At 35.4% G+C, this 22568-nt stretch overlaps 3 protein-coding genes across 3 annotated transcripts; 2 read left to right on the forward strand and 1 right to left on the reverse strand.

Moving 5' to 3' along the window:
* The first annotated feature begins 6947 nt into the window (after nt 1-6947).
* Nucleotides 6948-8802, forward strand: LOC140794347 (agmatine coumaroyltransferase-2-like). The gene is made up of 3 exons (XM_073146360.1): nt 6948-8304; nt 8388-8457; nt 8560-8802. Exons 1-3 carry the CDS (start codon nt 6948-6950, stop codon nt 8654-8656), a joined length of 1524 nt encoding a protein of 507 aa, XP_073002461.1. The 3' UTR covers nt 8657-8802.
* Nucleotides 8803-10979: 2177 nt separating this feature from the next.
* On the forward strand, nt 10980-15412 carry LOC140794015 (probable E3 ubiquitin ligase complex SCF subunit sconB). The gene is made up of 4 exons (XM_073145822.1): nt 10980-11356; nt 12357-12461; nt 14263-14319; nt 14757-15412. Exons 1-4 carry the CDS (start codon nt 11108-11110, stop codon nt 15084-15086), a joined length of 741 nt encoding a protein of 246 aa, XP_073001923.1. The 5' UTR covers nt 10980-11107; the 3' UTR covers nt 15087-15412.
* A 926-nt stretch (nt 15413-16338) lies between these two features.
* LOC140794184 (photosystem I reaction center subunit IV A, chloroplastic-like) lies at nt 16339-17622 on the reverse strand. The gene is made up of 3 exons (XM_073146099.1): nt 17147-17622; nt 16699-16764; nt 16339-16545 (listed from the first exon to the last, which is right to left on the reverse strand). The coding sequence occupies exons 1-3, from the start codon at nt 17381-17383 to the stop codon at nt 16441-16443; spliced, it is 408 nt and encodes a 135-aa protein (XP_073002200.1). The 5' UTR covers nt 17384-17622; the 3' UTR covers nt 16339-16440.
* Nucleotides 17623-22568: the final 4946 nt, after the last annotated feature.

Raw genomic sequence — 22568 nt, forward strand, 5'->3', positions numbered from 1 at the left:
AGAATATTTGTCTCATTGCAGTAAAGTGCCCCACATTTTATTTATTTATAATTCAGTCCATCTTTATGAGAAATAAATCAATAATATCTTCCCTATTTCTAAAAGAATTTGTTTGCAATGACACTAAAGGGAAGACCAATTAAAAAGTACAGCTATCTGAGTGTTTAGTAGCAACTCTGTGGCTATGTCGTCACTTTCTGAAACTATCATTCATAATGTGTGGTGTCACTTTTTTTTTTCATCTCGCTCTAGAATATATTTTCAAATTGTATCCAAATGGGCTGGGATGCTACGAAAAAATAGGCAAAGGGATAATTTCACACTCCCTTTTAAGTATCGCTCATTTATATTTATATTTTTTGAATTTTTTTTTTGGTGCACGATACTACTCAGCCGTAATGACTCCACTTGACATTGGATTTATTATGATGAGTCTATTTATCTAATTAGATTTTTTATTTGAAAAAATAAAGCTTTTTATTTTGAGGGGGAGGGGGGGGGGCGTTCGAACACAATAGACCGCGTTTGAACGGGCTATGCGAACGTCTACACACGTTCACAAAAATAAAGAACATAATTTACACATTCGAATACCTGCATACGTTCGCAACGATAGAGAACTGTATTTACGCGTTCGAACGCATCGCAGTAAAAATTGTTGGTTTATTAGGGTTTTAACTTAGTTGTTGGGTCATAGGGGTGAGCCTCTATAAATATGTGGAGGAAATCGTAATTATAGTTTATTTAATAATTGAAAAATACATTGTGTATTTATCTCATTCTTTCTTGCTCTGGCCATTGGCGCCCTTTCTCACCTCCTTCCTTCCACTGCCTAAGTCCTTGATCGGCTTCCTTTAACTTCTAATTCTTCTCTTCTATAGCAACTTTTCTTCCTTCACTCCAAAAGAATTAACCTAGCACCTATCTAACCATTAAAAGGCTAACAAGCTAGGGTTCATTCAACCTTCGGCCACTGTTCTGCCGATATCTCAAGATCTAGCTATCCAAACTTTGTAATCTTATATTCATTGGAAAGCTCTTTTCAAGTGTGGCAATATATCCAAAATTTAGCAAAATACAACGACTAGATCATCTACAGATTCCTTTAAAAGTTACGTTCTTAAATCAGTTCAAAACCGTTACGCATCGAATCAAGCCGGTTCATAACGATACATGACACTCCTTAAGAATCTCTCAAATTTCTCTTCTATTAATTTTCTATTATTTTATCCGTTCCTAAAGAGAGGAAAACTAATACTCCAATGTACTTATAATGGGCATTTTCTTTTTGTCTTCTCAATTTTTTTTGTTAACCACTTAAAAGAGCATGATTCCTAATAAATTAGGCATACCGACAAAAAAAAGTTAGTATATAATTGTGGAGTTTTTGACCAAAATAGAATTTTTTTAAATTTTTTTTTATCAAAATAGCCTATCCTCAAATTTATTTACCAAATGGAGTTTAATTCACTGTAGTCCTAACAGAAACACTGAATTGATCAGTTTAGCATTTTTATCACTAAATAATTTTTTTTATAAATTACTGAAAGACTAATTTAAAAAGATTTATATATATATATATATATAACACTAAACAGATCAGCGTTTTAGGACTAGACAAAAATGCTAAATAACTCAATATTTTTGCTTAGAAAAAAATGTGATCAATTCGGAGTTTTTATTAGGGCTATAGTGACTTAGACCATATTTGGCAAATAAGCTCGAGGGTAGTTCATTGCGGTAAAAAAGTTTTGGAACAGAACTAGTTTGGTTAAAAACTCTATAACTGTGTATATAAAAGTGAGTAATAGTATATGGGTCTAAGTAAAATTATTTCCAAAATTTATATATGTTAACAACAAATTCAAACTATAAACATATAGTGAGAAAATTCACCATATATTAATTTTAATATTTATATTGGAATAGAATTCATAACCATTTGTCATAAGTTGGTAAGACTCAATCTAATCACAGCGGCTACAAGATTTTTCTTTCATTTTTCTCATTTATTAGAACTAGAAGACCATCTATTCTGACTTTCTTTTTGTTGTTGTAATTTTTATTATTTATACGTATTTACTAACTTTAATAATAATCTATTATTAATATTCTATTAAAAACTAATAATAATAGTAATTATGAAAATGTAAAAATGAATTATAACAATTTTTATAGTTTAAAGAATGTAATGATAATTATGATATTTTGGGGGAAAAATCCATTCCTCTCTATATTAGAGAGGTAATAATATAATCAATTATTTAAGTGGGTCATCTGGGCCTAATACCATAGTAATGGCATCATCTACTAGTCGTTAAGAGTCACTGTCTTCACAAACAACTGAACAAGAGGAGAAACATAGAGAGGAGGTTAGATAGGCTCTGTAACTCCCAAGATCTTCCAAATCTTTCTTGGCAGGAAGGATGATAGATTGATAGAGACAAAAGGAAACTGCAAGATAAGAACACTGACAGCAGTTCTATGGACTGTTTCGTTTAAAAACTTATAAAAAAAGTGGCCAACTCTTGTGCAATAACTATAGGAAGAGAACTTGACTATCTTCTTTAAAAAATAATAATTATCATTTAAGAACAGATTATATGATAACTTATCAAACTAAAACTCTAACTCTATCTGTGATTTTTGTGCATGTCAAACAAAGGATACCTACACACAAAAAAGTTTTAAACTAACATATTTTGGTGCAAAGATCTAGCTAATTGGATCAAAAAATTCGACGAAAACTGTGTGCCTTAATTTATAAGCAATATTAGAGGGGTTATGTAGTACAAAAAGTACAGTGGTTAGGAGCCAATGGTAGATATAGCTTGAAACTTCTGGCATTAATTTAAGGCCTCTAAACGTATCCTCTTACGTGCAATTGAAGCTTAGAGAGTTAGGTCTGAGGCACCGGCATAAGCTTAGGTGTTACCATTTATTTTTATGCAATAGGCTTGTTTGGATGCCATTTCTTTATTAAACAGTGCCCTTCCAACGATTTGTATAACAGGGACTGGCATTAATTAGATCACCGTCACCCTGTTCACATGGCCTCACCAAACCAAACCTATCCCTTTCTTTCTTTTTCTTGGTTTTTTTTTTAATAATTATATTGCCAGTATTCTTTGATATGTTGAGGCTCCTAATTTACCGGATAATTAGATTAGATAACTATGCCAACTCTTTGGTATAAATTTATCATAATGAGCTAACTTCTGTCACACTCCATTTTGCATAATTCATTGAAGTAAAATCTCTGTAGAAATTCTTCTCACATCCGCATAGGATTAAAATCATTGATCTCTTAGTTAAGAGAGAGAGTGGTGAAAGAGATATAACATGGGTGGCTGCGACACTGCCTCTTTATGGATCTAGATTATGGGTATTATAAATTTTTATTGGTTAGAAAAAAAAGTAAAGCAATTTGGCAGTGAGATTAAGATTTGACCGTCGATTTTCTTTTCTATTTTCTTTATTGAATTTTATCTCTATATTTTTATCTAGCTCGTTGTTCTCATTCTAACTATAGAGGCTCGTAGTAAGTTACTAACAATAGATATAGCAAAAAATATGTTTTCCCCCTTCCCCTCCCTTTGCCACGGTTTCGGTTCACGGCCATTTTCTCTCTCTCTCCTTCCTTGCTAACTTGTCTAGGTGGAGGAGAGCGGTCTCTCCTCCCCTTTCCGGGCTTTATCCTTCAGCGAGGTGAGTTACGAAAGTGAGTCATGGGCTCCCGTGGCTAGTGGGAATCAAGTAGGGGGTTGGGCTTTGGTAGGTTCCTCCTTCGAATCCCTATTGGACTTGACCTGACAAGTTGCTAGCTCATTGCTTAGGGTCCCCAGAAAGGGTGGCTTGCGAGATGTGGATCATTTATGCTTGTTGGTTGTTTCTCTTTTATTGTTAGCTAAGGTTTCAAAGTGGGAGGAGAGAAAAATTTCTCCTCTTCTCCTTCCTCCCATTGGTTTCTGATGTGGGGAGGTTTTGTGGCTTTAACACCTTTTTTCTTTGACTCCTCCATGTAGTTGTTTTTATTTGCTTGTCGCTTATTTAGGTTGATGACATTTTAGCATCTGCATTAGACTCTCACTTTAAAAAAAAACTATTCTCATGGTACCAGAATGAAGCTTATTTTTATCCCTTTTGTGAATCTCTATTATCAATTCAAAGTGTGGTGCGTTGCGTCCTGTATCACCTATCCATCTGCATGTGGAAGTGGGCCCATGGAATGGCATAGTTAAGGTGCGATGCAAATCCATTACCAAACATCTTAAAAAACGGTTTAGTTGGTTACCTAACAATAGAATAAAACTCTTCCTACTTAAGAAATAAATATATATATATATATATATATATATATATATATATATATATACAATAAAAGTTTCCATCACGTAGGAGCCACCATTAATTACAAGGGTTATGTCATAAAGTTCCATTAGTGGACAGAGAAGCTTTCACAACTCCCCTTCATTTGACAACAACTGTCTTATTCCACAGTCCTGGTGTTGGGATTTGTCATCGATCCTCATCAGTCGCAATCAAATTCCACCATTTTGAAATGGACACGTTTGATCTCAAATAGAAAGGTTATGAGCTTGACTATTCCTAACTTTGTGCATGGATGGGATGTTATGAAATCCTAGCTCGGTTTAGGGCAATTAAATCATTCATGAATTTAAAGTCTTGCCAATTTCCTGCATATATTACACAAAAGGCAAATTATAGTTTACTGCATGATTTAGCTTGAGTTTAACTTACATTTTTGTATTTCAAACTTTATTTTATTTTTTTCAGAGAATAATTTGTAAGCAAATAATTTCATTAATTCTATTGAAACTAATATAAGCTTGATACACAATATAGATAGAAAAATTAGATGATAATCTATGAACAAATTCCACAACTTGGTAAACAACTACAAGCTTTTTTTTTATAAAGGAATCCATCCTTTGCTCTATTTGAGAACCTTCAATGCAGCCCAATACAAAGAAAGGTTTGGCTAAGGTATTGGGCTTAGCTCAATCTAAGCTGAAAACATATCAAATTACATATCCATACTCTTTTTCTGATATGGATACGAATAGTGAACAAATAGTAAATTTAGTTATTTTATCTACTAAGAATAAACATGGATATATGGATTTGGATATCGAATATGTTTGTTTTTTAAACCCATTTATACTTGTGATGTTATTGAAATATATAGCACAATTAGTAATTCGATATGAAAAGTTAGATTCGATATTCATGTAAAATATAGAATCGTACTTTTATATAATTATATTTTAAGTATATTTTAAGCTATATGGATACACGATATTGATTTGGATATTGATCTTAATTAAGAAAATTTTGTTTGGCACCTAAATTTTCTAAATTCTTTCCGTTAAGTTTACAAGCAAAATAGAAAATAAAACATAAAAAAATTATATATGTAGGCAAATGATCTAATTCAAACAATAAAAAAATCTAAAGAGAAAGCAGTAATTAAAAGAACTTACGAATTACATAATATAATATTTTGTATAAGTAAATCTAGTGTTTAATATTATGTCCTTAAGAAATATTTGCCATACAATATTATGTCCTTAGTCTCATTGCATACGAAAAAAATTTACTAGTCAAGTGCCTTGTTATTATAATAAATAGTCTCAACTAATTTTTGTTATTATAATAGCTACTTTAAAATTAATTTATATAAAATTTAAAAAATTAATATATAAAATAAAGATACTCTTTTGTGTTTTTTTATTCCACCATTAATCTATCCTTTCCAAATGTGTGGATAGGATTTACTACGTACCGTTTATAACGATTTCACGGTAAGATCATGACAATATGTACGTAGGTGGGCCCATGAGATAGATTATAAGGTAGGACCCACGTAATATTCTGATTGAGATATTGTTGGAAATTTAAAGTGGTCAACGTAGTAGGGGCAATCTGATCGGGTTGGCAGAATTCAAGTCTGGTCGAGTTATAATAACGTAAAACAGCAGCATAATTTGTTTATTAAATAAGTTAGTATTTTTAAATATAAATACGATTCATTTGTTAAAGAAGTTATATTAGTAATAAATGAGTTATTTGGTGACACATGTTATCTAATTTTTATAAGTTATTTGCGTTTATTTAAATCATAAATAGATTTATTTTTGTTTTATAGATATATATTTTGATTGATAGATCGGATTATAAATGAATTAATCGGATTGAGTTAATAGATAAAATACGATCCGTTTAATAATCAGATTAGACAAATTAATTTATTTATGACCCATTAAACTAAAATTAAAAAAGTCTAACCGTTAGATCGGGTCAACTTTTGCCAACAGTGGACAATTATTGACTACTCTTGAAAACGCCCTGCACTATCTGGTAATTTCTTATTAATTACCAGGAAACAGTGGGCTTTCTTAGTCATCTTCCGTTGCTTCTTCAACTTTTGCTCACTCTAATGGTCCGAGGTTTATTGGCAATTGAAAGCGCATGCCCAGAACTATTGTTATAGCCACCAACAAGGAACAACGTTGGGTCAATAAGGAATTCAACTGTCAAAGAAAACCAACCCCGAAACTATTTTATTTACAAGTCAATTACTGTGTTCAGTTTTAATAATATATAAAAGTCTCAAATCCAAATAGGAATTATATATCATTAGGAAAATTATATTACGTGTATCATGGGCTGTTCCCCCAAGTCTATAGTGTGTAAAATTGGACCAGTGAGTCGGTCTGGGTGCATGACTTCCAAGTGAAACGACTTTGTCATCATTGGCAGTAGCTGGTTCTGTCAAAAAATGGCAACTTGTAACTTGTAGTAGTTATAAAACATTATCTATATATATCTCTTCCCCCTCAACTGAAGCTCTCACTTCCCATTCAGCAAACCAAGTATCAAACTACACTTCAACAGCTTACTTGTTGTCTTGACCATTTATAGCAATGGAAGACCATTCGACAGCCATGAAAGTGAGAGTGGAGAGCTCGAGGATCGTGAAGCCCACCTATGAAGGCATTCCTCCCTCCACCTCTGAGCACATGCCCTTCAGTGTGTTCGATAAGGTGACCATCGACGCGCATTTCGCCTTCCTATATGCCTACCGCCCACCAACTCCTCCAAACTCTGTGATGGAGAGTGGCCTCGCCAAGGTGCTCGCCGCGTATAGGGCGTTGGCCGGGCGGCTTGGGGAGGATGCCGAAGGAAATCCTATAATTCTCCTCAATGATGAAGGCGTGAGGTTCGTGGAGGCCTCGGTGGACACCACGCACGACAAAGCCATTCAGGTGCAGCATGACCCATCACCAGCATGGCTCAACCTGCAGCCTGAGGACGGCGGGGAGGAGCTCTTCCAGGTCCAGCTGACACGGTTTACGTGCGGAACTCTTGTAGTAGGGTTCAGCATGTACCACCGTGTTGCTGACGGCCCTGCCATCGCTAACTTCCTGGTTGCGTGGTGTCGGGCATGTTGCGGGCTAGACATCGGCCCATTGCCTCTGCATGATCGAGCGATGTTTAACAAGAGCCGCGACTCCCCCCAGATCAAGTTTCAGCACCGAGGGGTGGAGTTTACCACAGAGAGAAAAACTTCCGCCGCCAGCGAAGGAGGCACGCACAATGACAACGGCAACGGCAACGGCAACGTCGCAATTCACAAGGCGCATTTCAGTAGAGAGTTTCTCAACACGCTCAAGGCTAAGGCGTCTTTCGGGTCAAAGCAACGATACAGCACGTTTGAGTGCTTAATGGCCCATCTTTGGAAGACCATCACCAGGGCTCGGCGACTCCCCGGCAATCAACAAACTCATGTCCGCATCTCCATGAATGGGCGCCAGAGGCTAAGCCCGCGCGTCCCCGACGAATACTTTGGTAATCTAATTCTGTGGGCGTACCCAAAAACAAAGGTGAGAGAGCTCATCAGCAGACCTCTACGGTATGTGGCTGAGCTAATCCACAATGAGATTGCGAAGGTGGACGATAGCTATTACAAGTCTTTTATAGACTTTGCAAACTCTGAAGATGCGAAAGGTCTTATAGCAGCAGATGATCCCGAGGATTGGGTGTTGTCTCCGAATGTGGATGTGGATTGCTGGTTGAGGTTTCCCATATGCGATATGGACCTTGGCGGGGTCTCCCCTTTCTACTTCATACCATCCTACTACCCAGTAGAGGGCCAACTCTTCATTGTTCCTTCCTTCACCGAAGGAGATCATGGGAGCATGGATGTCTACGTAGCATTGTTTGAGGATGACATGGCTTCCTTTAAACGAATGTGTTACTCCCTGGACCAAGACAACATGGGTAGGCAATCTTTACAATATTATAGCCTTAATATCCTTCACCTCTACGTAGGTAGTAACTAACAACGTTTCCATTTGTAGCAGGTCAAACCTACGGCAGGGAGAAGTACAAGAACTTGCCATCGTCCTACATGCAGATCCCTTTGTGGGAGAGGTGCGTAACAAAGCTAAACCATCATGGTTGCCAAGTTCTGACAAGCTAGCTAGTTTTGTTGCATATATGCAATTCTTATGCAAATAAGTTTCTCTTTTGCAGGACGTCTTCTTCGCCATTCTCCAGCACGTCTCTGTGCTCCCCAGGGAACCATTTGATGATCTCCTCAACTGTACTATCGCCAAAGGCATTGATCTAAATGTCGTGGATGGCTTCTTCAATTGCTATATAGCTTACTTAATAATTTGTTTACTTTTGTTAATCGATCTTGTTTATGTAAGAGATGAAACATGTGACAAATTAATGACATATATGAGGCTTATCTAATGTTGATTTACTAATAAATTGTATCTGGTTAATTACTTCTAATTTACTATGTTTCTTCCTCTACTTATATTATCTAATGTTTTCCAATTGGACAATTGATGCGCACAAATTAAAAGACCCTGCTATATATATCCCAGTACTTTTGACCCCGTACAAGAGCCGTTGGCAAAAATAATCTCTCTCAAATTAATATTGTCATTCAATTTTTTATATCTCGTTCTACTAACTTGTGAATTGATTTCTGATGTGCAACTTTGACCTCTTCTCCTTCTCCTTGTTCCCTCTCTGTATAATACTTGGGATACCGTTCCACGTACTTACATCACACTTTCAATTTGAACAAACAATTAATTAATTAAAGTCAACCTTCCTCACTCTGTCGTTCCGTATCAATATTTAATCAAGATCTACATGCATCTAAAGACTGTTTACAGTCATACTTGTAGTATTCATTTCGATACCCAATTGATTTTCAAGAGCAGCAATCTTTTTTTTTTTCTTTCTCAACTGAGAGCTCTCAATAAAATAAATAAGGTTATGGAGTGGAGATAGAACTCACCCATCATATGTTTTATAATCACATCATAAAGTAATTAAGGTGTTCTAAGCCTAATAATAGATTGTCTAATAATGACTAAACCATATGTAACTCAGCGAATAGAAATCACACATTTATTAAAATAACAACTTACACCCAAAGTTACGGATGGATGAGGGAGTTTATATCTTGTCGCAGCTGTCACCGGCCGTCACAAGCCACTGCCATCGTTGCTGTCATTGCTACTACTAGCTCTTGCTGTCATCATCTCGGGCTGTGTCAACTCTTCCCCCCCATCGTCACCCTCTCCGTCTCGTCCAGCTACTACCAACTACCATGCTGGAGGTGGGAGGTGGGAGGTGGTGAGGAATTAGTTTGGGTAGTGTGAAAGGGTTTAGGCATCGAGTTCAAAGGCTTCTCTTCCAAACTTCATTTATCAAAATAGATCATATTCTAAATTTAATATCAAAACTAGTAAGTTTTATTGTAGGTAAAACAATGATAAGTTTGATATTTTTATTAAAAAAAGACACTGAAAAGTTCAGTGCTTTACTAAGAAAAAAAGATTATATTATTTGTACATAAAATACTAATAACTAAGCATCTTATGTTAAAAATATTAAATTGTTCAGCATGCATCTTATTAAGATATTGAATTTGAACTACTTAGTTTCAAAGGTTATAAATTTCTAATCAATAGTTTATTTTAAATGTATGATGTATTGTTATTGATTATAGCTTAATCGAACTTAAAAAGTAAAAAATATATAAAAAAAATTTTGGAGTGTCATAAATTTGTGCTTAATTGTCTCTTTTGATTATAAATATATCATTGCGAAGATATTAAAAAGATTTAAACCGAGTCTAATCGAAGTATATCTTAGCTTATAAGTGACATTCACAGTACGGATTTATGACTAATTCATACAACATAATAATAAAGATAAAATATAACTTTTTTTTTCTATTATTATTAGAAGCGGCGGATCTCAGTCGTAATATTCACCATCGTATACGTAGAGCGTAATAACCGGGATAAATAACCCAAACATTATTCCCCCCTGAAATGGCCATCTTTGTCTATCACCTTAGTTCTTATGAACTTTTGGACGCTTATATTCTCATTTCCACTGACTCGAACTTTTGTCCTTTTCTTTTCTTGCTCTTTTGTCTCCCACCGATAGTTCTATTCTATCACGTAAGTCCAAGTTCTACGTATAGTTATCCTTCGTTTTGTCTTATAGTTATCGTCGAGTAAGAATAAAGCTCCTTAATTAAAGGCCACAGTATCAGTATTTGGTCCTATCGGTACTTAAGTCGGTACGCGAAGACCATTATAAGAGTTATATTTTGTTTATATTCTATATCATATATAAAACTTATAATCTGGATAGAAAACTTTATCCAAGTTGTACTACATATCAAACTATCGTATAATTCTCGTATCACTTATTTCTTTTAATTTTAACTAATTTAGAGAATTAATGTATATAAATTGATAATTTTATCTCTCAATAGATTTAGAGATAGAATCTAGTTTAAGCAATTGTTTGATTATTTAATCTATTTTTATTACGATTGAGCTTAATTTACCAAAAAGAAAAGGCAATCCAACCGCTTATTGTTCGACGCGAGTCCTTCCAACTGTTCCGACACGCAGACCCTTTCAGTGGCATATACATAAATTTAAATCACAGCAGAAGACAGATTACTCTCGTTGCGTCCGCATTCTATAGAAGCGCGTCGACTCCGAGGTCTCTCGGTCGGTTTCTTCTCCCATCTCCAATGGCGGACTCCAACCGCCGAGAAGAAGGCGATGAGAAAAGGGACGGGAGGAGGACGAAGAGGGGGAGAAGGGGAGGGGAGGAGGCGAGTTCGAGCCAAGCTCCACCGATGGATCCGCTGGTGGCGTTGGGGCCGGACTTGATGGTTAAGATACTAGCGTTCTTGGACGCACGCAGCGTGGCACAGTGCATCGTGGTTTCTCTTAGGTGGCATTGTGTCGCCGCCAGTGACCGCATCTGGGGTCCAAAGGTTGGAGCTTTTGGCCTCTACTTGAGAATTCGGAAGTGGGCTTTGATCTTTTTCTTGCCGCTTGTCTGTTTGTTGAATTGCATGTTAGTGTGGTTTTCGGATTTGCGTTTGTTTGTATGTTTATGGGTAGCCATATAGGAGAATTGGGTTAGAACTACTGTGCATGTTTAAAGATGACCCGGAAGTACGAGGGGTAAAGAATTTGGCATCCAAGATGACATTTTGCGACCCCATTTATGATGTTGACACCTTAATAGGTAAAATAATTTGGTTGTTTGCATAGCATCACTATTGGCTGGCTACGTCAATTCAGCTCTTTTTATAACCAAGGTCAGAAGCCGAGATTAGAAGAATTTCTTCTGATCAGGGAAATTAGAATTCCAATATGGAGAGAAGTTCATGAACTCGGATTAATTAAGTCAACAGGTGAAAGAAGGCAGACTGTGTCAGTCTTTACTGAGATTTGTGAAAATATCCAAATCAATTTCTCTTTTGAGTAGTTTAAGAGAGTTCATCTTAGTTCATTTCTAAACCTCATTCTTCAATCTAATCTCTTCATTCCTTAATGTTGCATTAGACTTTGCTTATGCATATCCATGTGGATGTGCTTATGGGTTTCTATTTGTGTATATGTGTTTGATCCACCTTGCAATTGATTTTTTTTACATACATGGCAATTAACTATTCATAGTTTCATATGATAGTTTTATGATTGATCTAATATAAAATCTCAACTATTTATATTTGATTCATAGTTTCATACAAATGGATGGGTCCATGAATATGATGACAAGATGACATCTTACACACTAAAAGAGTTGTTCAGATTTTCCAAGTCGATGTGTTAAAATATTTATACTCATGATTTTTTAGGGCTCATATTCTTGTTATGTAGTGGATGAACCAACCTTTTAGCTAGAAATTGTACCTGCTGGTTGTATTTCTTATGAATCAAGGGTTTGCATAAGTTGTCTATTATAATACATGTTTCCATTGTCAGTGTCAGGAATTATGGATGGGGAAGGCACACATTCCTCGCGCTTCACAGGTTCGAGGGGCGTCAAAGTTAGAATCTTATTCTGTGTCAATCATGGATTCTAAGCGGGTAAGTGAATATTTCATTGGATATTTTATTAGTATTTCTATTATCTACCAGCTTGAATATGAATTACTGACTAACTATAGAACTTACCTACTTTAGGGCAACGAAATCATGTTTATAATTGACCATCACTGGAAAATGTTTGATGTTGGTTGCCCTTTCTGATTTAACACCCTTCTGTAAGCTGTTTCATCAATTCTGATGTTCAATTGATCTAATTTGCCAGAGTTAAATTCCTGGAGGGAATGATCTTTCATTTTATATTGGTTCAGGATAAAGATGAAGATATTTCCCATTTGGCTGAAGTATTGGGTGATATTTAGTTGTGAAGCTGCTATGTCTGAAACAGAATATGGCGTTAGTCAGCAACATATTCCTCTGCCCTTCTGGATAAGTAATTTGCAAGTCGAATGAATAATCATGATTGATACTACTCCTTTCCCCTTTCTAGATTCTTAATTAGAGATCCAATTAGAATTAGTGATAGCCTTTTACTCACCTCTTCTCAGACTTGCTTACTGTATCCTTTAGAGCAATCAGTATTTAAGGTGAGAAGCTAATTCTAGTTATTTTCACTACCACGAATGAGATATATATGGAAAAACAAAATCAAACTTTCTTGTAGTCAGTTTTTTACACAACGATACTTATTGTGCTAATGGCATACCAACACGTGGGCTGAGGAGTGCCGTACGACAACCCTCCTAGCAGCTTTGCCGCTCATCATAGACCTCGTATGTAAAATTTCTACCTCAATAAAAATATTGCCACTAAAAAAGCTGATGGGATACATGTCCCATCCCTATCATCCCTATCGTCACCACCACCAATGCTAGGCTAAGTCTTATCATCATCATCATCATAGGAAAATCTAATTATGCTTAAATTTTTTCAGATAAGATTATAAATTTGGGTTCAAATCAACTCCTTTTAACCCAATTTGAATGAATTTGATTAAGTAATTTCAGATTTTTTAAAATTAGGAGGAAATCTATTTCTCCATTTGAGACTAGAATAAGAATGTTAGTTTGGTGTTTCAGTACAAGGTACTTGAGGAAAGCTGGAATTGTTCTTTCAATTTTAGCTTTTAAAATGTTTATCATCATAGATTAAATGGGAGAGGCCCATGTTTGTTGGTTGAGTTAGAATACTTTGATGTTTCAGATAAACTTGCAAAAGATTAGGAGTAGGACTTTTAACAAGATCAGCCAAACAGAGACGGTATCATATTTATGGTTATTTTTTTTTAAAGTTCAGGACTTCAAGTCATGAAACTATTTTATCCCTTTTCAACTTGAAGTTAAGATTTTCTCCGCCACAATATTAGATAATCTTTCATAATTAGATTAAACTGGAATTGAAATCCATAAACACTGTTTGTAGCAGTCCCAAGGTTCCACCATCGACAATTAAGTGATTAACAGATATTACATATCCATGGTGCAGTTCTGCGCTCTTGACCTTAGAAGAGAAGGGTTCTTTTGTTTTAAGAGTAATAGATGCACAGAGGAAAAAGAATAACATATTTTCATCTTAAGTGTAATGAAATTATGATCCATGACTTATACCAGATCATCATCTGTTATTTTGCACAAAATATTAGCTAATATTATGTGGCAACTGTAGCTGAAAAATGTACACTTGAAAAGTAATATACATGCATGATATGAATATATAGTCTCTCATAAAAAAAATTCGTTCAATATGGTAGCAAATATCTGGTTGTCAGATATTGTAAAGCGTTTCCTATTACTTTTAATGGCTTTCTGATAAATTTACAATATCTTCTGCTGCAAATTCTTAGACTCGCATAATGAAGGAGGATCTCTGTGATCACATATGGGAGTATCGTTTCAAGGAGGTAAATTCCAGCTAATGAATGCTTATTTATCATACAGTATGAACTGTTCGTAGAATCAAACAGTGACTACTGTTTGCCGTCTTAATTGCTTATCTTCTGTATGGCCAATCTGTCTGTCTTAGATGAAAGTCTCCACTTCAAGGTTTCTTCTTATGGCGAATGAAATGTAGATCCTGTTCTGTGAGACACTGCTCTTTTCATTAAATGCTCAGTGATAGACCATTGTCCTTCGAAGTCGCTACCTGAGGTATCATGGTTTATCAAGTTTGTAGACGCATGAGCATATTTTGCAACAAAACCTTTGTGGAGGGCTAAGTAAATGTGGGATATTTTCTTGAAATGTAAGGTAGGAGAGTGATGTCAACATCATATGTCCTTCCATCATATTAACTTCTCGTGTAATTTATCCGTGTTCATTCTTCTTCTTACATTTGTAGATAGCTCCAGAATATTGGCGTAATCTTGACCCCTCATGGAAGGGTATTGGCTCACCTATGCGGCGGTATTTTCACCCTGATGGCTCCCACACTGCAGATCCTGATGATGAAGTTTGGGGCGGTCATGAGTGTACATACTCGATAATCACCAGTTACATGGGTGATGGGAAAATCAAGGAGCACTATGTGAGGATCAACCGATGGCCTCCAATGGTTGTTTCAAGGAAGGAGGATTGGAGCTGGGAGTTGTCCAACCACATCTATTGTTACAACAGTCTTCCTGATGCTGATAAAGAAGGCGGCACAGGTCCTCTATTTCCAGTCTGGTAAGTCTAATACAGTAAGGGCTAGCAGCGTTGCCACCACCTGTGTTGCTGCTGCTGCAAATTTGCTAATGTTTTCAAGTCGGACGATAATTTAGAGTGTTTTCAGGCTTCCTTGTCGAACTTCTATTGGTTAAACTATGAGGAGATTCACATATAGTTTGCTTTAGATCTTATCAGCTAAACTCTTTCTGTTTAAGGTATCATGTATGGACTTGTACTGATCTCCTATCTTTGAGCATTTATATGCTTTATAAAATGGCATCTTGGGGTCTAAACTAAGGTGAGCTCAGACCTCTTTGCCAGACTAAAGCTTAGTTTTTGTTTCTAAAATGGCATCTTGGGATCTAAATTAAGGTGAGCTCAGACCTCTTTGGCAGACTAAAGCTTAGTGTTTTTTTCTTTTTAACGTTGAGATAGAGATGAAAGAAAGTTAATGGTTGTCACAATTAAATCTATGTGGTCGAGATTTGAACCCGGAATCTCTTTAACCATTTGAGCAACATCAATTGGCTGGACTCAAAAGCTTTGTTATTAAAACCTGCTGAACTTGAGCAATTCTTGAGAAGTTCATTTCTAAGATTGGTCAAAGAAATGATCAGAAGTTCACAAATATAGATCTAATACTGGCTATCTATCAACAGTTTTTTATCCTTTTCTTTTCTAAGAAAAGGTTTCGGTATGTTATTTATAAGTGGGGAAGAACCCAGTTGGAATTCGTCTATCTTTCGGTATGTTTGTTTTACAATAATCTCCCTCTATTTATGGTGACGTATTTTGGTCATTCTTCAAACTATATATATTTCTTAACCTTGTACACGATCTTGTTATTTGAACTCATAGAAGCTATGCAGCAATAATAGAAAATTATAGAGATAATTACACTTGGTTTCCCTAAACTATTATCATTTTAATAAACTAATATATAATATAAATAAACTTTTTTTGTATATCCATATAAACTCATGAACTGAAGAAAAACATAAACCTTTTAACTCAGAGGTTTATGTGGTAAAAAGAAATTGTTAATTTAAGGGATCTATGTGATATTAAAAAAAAATTCAAAAATTCAAGAAGTGTATATAATAGTTCGATGATGAGACTAAATATAATTAACCCTAGATCATAAAATCCAGGACTTGAACCTCTTCTGTAGAGCAACGCAGAAGAATTATATGACAAATTTTTTTTTTTTTAATCTCAATTGCAGAAGATAACAAGAGTAGAGAAAGAAGTAATGATGATCCCAGCAAACTGAGTAGTAGAACATTGGAAATTAAATTAAGAAGAAGCTGGCAAGTACAAGGGATTGTCCAAATTGCACGCAATTTGGAAGATTACAGACACTTATGATAGATCTCTCATTTGACCTCCTGGACCTCGTCCAATGCATAGTTGTTCGTGGAGACGCCGGCATAGTTGACCTTGTTGAATCGCACCACGACGGGATAACGGGTTTTCGGGTCCTGATTTGAAAACCAGAGTCCAATTCAATATATATATATATATATTTATATATTTATATATGTTAAAAAAAGCCCATCAAGAAATGCCTGCATCCAGGCAGCAGGCAATCTACTGTCTGTGAAAAGAAACACACATATATTTAATAGATTTACCTGGTCCACAATAACCACTGATCCAATCCCCCTGTACCAGTATGATTCCCTTCTGAGGATCTTCACCTGAGAAGATGAAGAAGAAAGGGAAAAAGAAAGAAAATTTGGTTGAGATAATACTAAGAAAGTGTACTAATTAATTTGCACTCCCAAAATAAAGCACTTGTTTATGGCTCAGGATTGCAAATAGATGCATCCTAAAACTGTGCCACTCCAAAGATAATAAATAATAACACGATTATGGAAGTCACAGAGCATGAATATTCTGGAGTAAGTTCTAATTGGTACTAAAAAGTCATTCTGATAGTCTAAAAAATGAATTCAATTTAAACAAGTAAAGATTTTATCTTTAAACAACAGATTGGGTTGGAGGAATTCAAACTCATGGAACTGTCTGCATGCATGTATGTCAAAGCGGTATAGACATGGTGGTAAAACAGAGCCATACCTTTGCTCCCTTCTTAGGACCGATCGGTGGTGGCGGCGGAGGCTTGACTGCCGCCTTCGCCTCTCCCTCCGCAGCGGGGGCAGGTGGCGGCGCCGCCTCCTCCTCTGCCCGGACGACCAATCTCCTGTTTGGCCTGGAGAAGGAGAGTGAGTTGGCACGCGTGGTGTTGGTGGTGGTGGTAATATTGGAGGTGAGCACGAAGCTTGAGGCAGCCGAAGCCATGTTAGTAGTGGCCATAGTTATCAAGGAGTCTGCTGCTGCTGCTGCTGCTCTCTCTCTCTCTCTCTCTCTCTCTCTCGTGATTTGTTCTTGGAGGGTATGGATGATAGTTTGAAGGTGTGGTGGCGTGAGCGAGTGGAGGACTAATGGCCTCAAATTTAGGAGTTATCTCCACCTGGGTGTTGTGATCTTTTCCTCCATTGGAGTCTTGACACGTGACATCCTATCCATCCCATGTGGATAACCTCATCCCTCCCTCTCTCTCTTCTCTGATGATGATGATGAATCGTTGATTCATTATTATACTGCCATGGACCCATGAGACATGTTGCCTAATTTTTGAAGTTTAAGTCGTACACATTTACACAGTGAACTCCATATCCATTCGAGTAGTCAAATTATAGTGGGCTGATTAATCAAATTTAAGTATTTCACCGAGTTTATGGATTCAATTTTATAAGAAAATATTTGGTGATTTGGCTAGAATTAATTCGGTTGATGGTTCGACAGTGCGATTAGTTTGGATGAACAATTTAACAGTACGACGGCTTAAATCAGGTCTCGACAGTATTTGGTTCGAAATAGTTATTGAGCGATACATGATTCAAAAAAATTAAATAATTAAATAAATTCAAGTTGAGCCAAGTGAACATTTCTCTAGCTGAGAGTAGCATGATTACTCAAAACAAGAGTCAAAACTCCAGTAGATGCTTTCTCTAACTTTTCAGTACTCAATGGGATTAATTTTGCTCACCAAGTATTTTGATCATCATCTTCTTGTGATCATATATATACATGAGAAACTGCAGGAACCCCTTTAACATACAAAACCAGAGCCCATCTAAGCAAATACACATCTTTTCCAAAGTTCAGCTCAACTTCTGAGACACTATCCAATGCATTCCACAAAAGAAACTGCTAGCTTTCCTTCCCCCTGATTCCATCTTTAAGTCCAATTGGATGATTAAAGATAGTTCTCATTCATTCTCCTTCGCAATGCTTCTGCGACGAGGCGCAGTCAGGGCAATACCACTCTCCTACCGGCGTAGTTTTCAAACCAACACATCCGAAATGAAATCACTCTATCTCGCACTGTCAGAAAAAAAAAATCAAGGAATTGATGAAAAAAATAGTGTAACAATTGCATGCAGAGGTAAGATAAAATCATAAAACTACAACGTACATAGTGGTTGTCACAGCCAACCTTCTTCCCGTAGCTAACGTCGTGGCAGATACAGTATATAGGCTCATTTATGTCAGTAGTCTTTTCTAAATGTGCATTGCATTCCTTAAATGAAAAGTCAACCAATCTGACTATGTAAATGTTGGTAGTAATGATCTGGAAAAGATCATTTACATACTTTGTCTGCCTTACTCTGAACCTTCCACTAGAAATTCTAGATATTGTAATAGTATCAGTATTGGAAGTTCCACAAGTAGAAGCAGCGGCTGCTGCAACTTTTCCTTCTGTTACAGAAACCATGAAAAAGATCATGAATTATTTATGTCCTCTGTATAGAATTTAAATTCATAAGTGTTAACATCATACAAAGATTTTATACCGTGCCGGCGCGCTTTGACCTCCTCCATATACTGATCGATCTGCCGGATACGTTCATAAAAAATTCTAAGGATATACTGCCGCTGTGCCAGAGCTATATCAAAAAATCTGCTTAGCTATGAACCACCGCTAATTCTTGTGTAGTTTCTTTTATTTCTTGCAGCAAATTAAGATTAAGTTCCTCGAATTCTGCAATGAGAAGAAGGAAAATTATCATTAAGATAAAGGGTATTCAGCCTCAAAACATTTACATTGGAATAAAAAATATACTTTAGGAGGCTGTCATAAAATAATACGTGATGCTTGAAGAAAATTAGATCCATCACTGACTAATATCAGAGCAAATAAGCAGCGAAGAAATAGCGTGTTGGCAGGTTACTATAATCACTAGTTTAGATTTTTCTTGATTTGTGACCTAATATTCTTTATTATCTAACAATCCAATGGTTCTGAGAAGGTCATCTAGTCCAGACTGATACATGTCAAACTGGCAAGACTATAGGAAAATGGATATAATTTTAAAGCAGCCATGCATAATTATCAACAGATCCTCAGTCTTCTTTAAAAATGTCCCAAGTTTTTTAAGAGCCAGAGCACCAGTTGCATTATTAATTCGTCGAACGGCCATAACATGTTTCTAGAGAAGAAAGGAAAAAGGAAAAAAATCTTAGATTGCAGCAAGTTTACTTTGCCAACGTTTATCCATATCTCCTATCTGGGCAAGATTCTGTTGTACCATTGCTTGAAAGGACTCTAGACCTGAAAAATAACCAACATCAGATCACTGTATAAGTGCATCAATCTGCAATTATAACTAATTGAAATGCAAGGACTGAAGTTCTCTCTCTTGCATGATGCAATACCAGATAGCAAAGATTGGATATGGAATTATGGAGTTCAGTTTTTCATTACAGTTTTTTATTGCTTTCATTTTCCTGGCAACTTTTCAAGACCAACTGAGATTCTTCTTTTACCTGAGAATGACCATCTTTTCCCGGTGACGGCGCAAGGCGAGTATACTGGGATCAGGACTATGCATATGAGGTATCTTACTCCACTCTCAATCTTATTTTTGCAAGTATGACAATCATTTTGCTCCATGACTATGGTTCATTGATTTGGGAGAAAAATTAAGGGACAACAGGAAAGGGGACTTTAGCTTAACATAATAGAGAATATAGGCCAAAGGAGAAAAAAGTTATTAAAACACTAAGACAATATACAAATAAAGAAGAAAAAGATGAGAAAGTAAACCATCAGAACAAAATTCTATTTCTGAATAAGGAAACAAAGAAAGAAAGACAGAGACCAACAAATGAAAAGAAGAAGAAGAAGAAGAGAGTGATGGATCTTAAAGAAAATAAGAGTTGACTTCATGCTCTTCAACCACCAACTTGAGAGTAGATTCATAAAACTAGCTGCTACTTGAATTCCCTTCATGCAAGAGAATTATGTCCACAGTAGCCTAAAGCACAGGAACTCTACTGTATGTTTCATCCAAAATAAACGAAGTCTTCCCTTCTTTCCTCAACCCATTTGATTCATTTCTTCTACAGCCATCGAAGTTGTGCAACAATTCCGGCCAAAAACATCCCATATTGGATAAATTTTTTTTTTTTTAAAAAAAGACTATAACAGAATGAATGCAAAAGACTCCCTGCCTCATCCGCAGTTTTCTTGCTCTAAATCCAACAACTGGCACCCAGAAGACGTCAGGATTGACAGAGGACATAACGGATGGTTTTCTTACATATAACGAGTATGGTGAAGTAGAAGGGGAGGATTTGGTTTCTTGCATTGTAAAATTTCGCCATGAAGATCCACCAAGGTGACAATTTGGTTTCTTGCTAGAAAACTCTCCAGAAACTAGAATATAGATCAGACAAGGATTGCCAACTTCTCCATCCAGGATTCAAGAAATCAGCAGACACCAATAATTTGAATCGATCATTTCTTCAAGAAAGAAGCCAAAATTAGACGAAACACTAACTTGGTGGTCTTCTTCCATATCCGAATAGAATTAGAGAGACAGAGAGAGAGAGAGAGAGAGAGAGAGAGAGAGAGAGAGAGAGAGAGAGAGAGAGAGAGAGAGAAGAGATCCTTACCGTTTTCGATTTCCTCCTGCAAAGAAGGAATCTTGGGAAGAAGGCGATCTCGGATTTGGTTGCCTTCCTACGTACGTGCTTCTTCCCGCCTTAAATCCTCTAGTTCTGGCTTAGTAGGGACGGAGTCAAAGAGCTTATCGTACCAACTCCTCTACCAGCTTCCTACGACGACCTGGATCAGTTAATCGAACGTTAATTATACATTGAAAAAAAAACACCCTGAGTTTTGTGCCATGTTTCTTAAATACTTCATTAACATATATTTTGAGGACAATATTTTGCTCAATTAGTCTTCACGTAGTAATTTAAGTTAGAGCAATGATTCCATACTAACCAATTAGTTATTAAAAATAATTTTCATCTTTGGATAAATTAAAGGGTATATAAGACATTTTACATATGTGACTAGATTAATCGATAAAAAAATAAAATTTAAGTATCTTCTCATTGCTTATTCTTATAACTGTTTCCTAACTTCTACCAATTTATTATTATTTTTATTTTTTATAAAAAAATGTATAGCTAAGAGATAAATAAAATATAACTAATTTACCCTTACAATTTAGAAAAGTAATCATCATTACTTCCTGCTAATATGACTGATACTTTCGGTTAATTTTATTTGGTACCATTTAATCTCAATTATTTCGATTAGGAAAGAAAAATTAATGCTTTAAGTTAATATGATATATTTTAACATCCATGCACTTAAAAGAAGATGTAAAATGATATTAATACCTTGAATAAAGAGTTTTAGTATTAAGATAAAAGTAAAAAAAGAAGAAGAAAAGAAACCATCTAATGAAGAAGAGTATTTCAAGTATCTTAGTTTTAAAAGTAACAAAACAGGATATGATAAACATCTTTACCTCGAACAAAGAAAAATTTAAGCCTCCATAGTATAGTATGAATAATAATAAAGATAAACTGTAGAGTGTTCTTGATAAATTGTCCTCATCTTTTACTAGAGACTATTTTATATAGGTGGAATTAACCTTAAGGGCAACTGCTAGATTAGAATTTAGAACATTAACCTTACACAATTTATTAGTCTCCTATGATGCTCCTAGGATGCAGCTAGGTTTCTTTTTCTTTTTTTTTTCTTTTTTATTTTTATTTTGGATCCCTTCTGTTTGTTTCTTTGGATCGGACTAATCTCTCCATGATCTATGAGACAATCATTAAGTCATCGTTTTGTGATCAATATTAAATTATTTTATCTCCTCTTATTATATACATTTTTTACAAATTAATTTAATAATAACTGATAATTACTATTTTACTCCTAAATTAGACACCACTTGCTACTATGTTACATTCAGTCAAAACTATTTTATCATTTAATTTAAAATATTACAAATTTACATTATTCTTATTACTTTAACATTAAAGTTATATCATATCAAACATAATTATTCTTTTTATATTAATATTAACTTAAATAATATAATAGATAGTACTCTTTTTCTAATAATAAAAATTAAAATACTTATAAAATTGATCTTATTCCACAATCGATCTAATCCTAAATATAAAT

This window comes from Typha latifolia, chromosome 8 (genome assembly GCF_019914945.1).
Source record: "Typha latifolia isolate L0001 chromosome 8, TyphaL0001v2, whole genome shotgun sequence".
In the NCBI taxonomy this organism is placed as follows: Eukaryota; Viridiplantae; Streptophyta; class Magnoliopsida; order Poales; family Typhaceae; genus Typha; species Typha latifolia.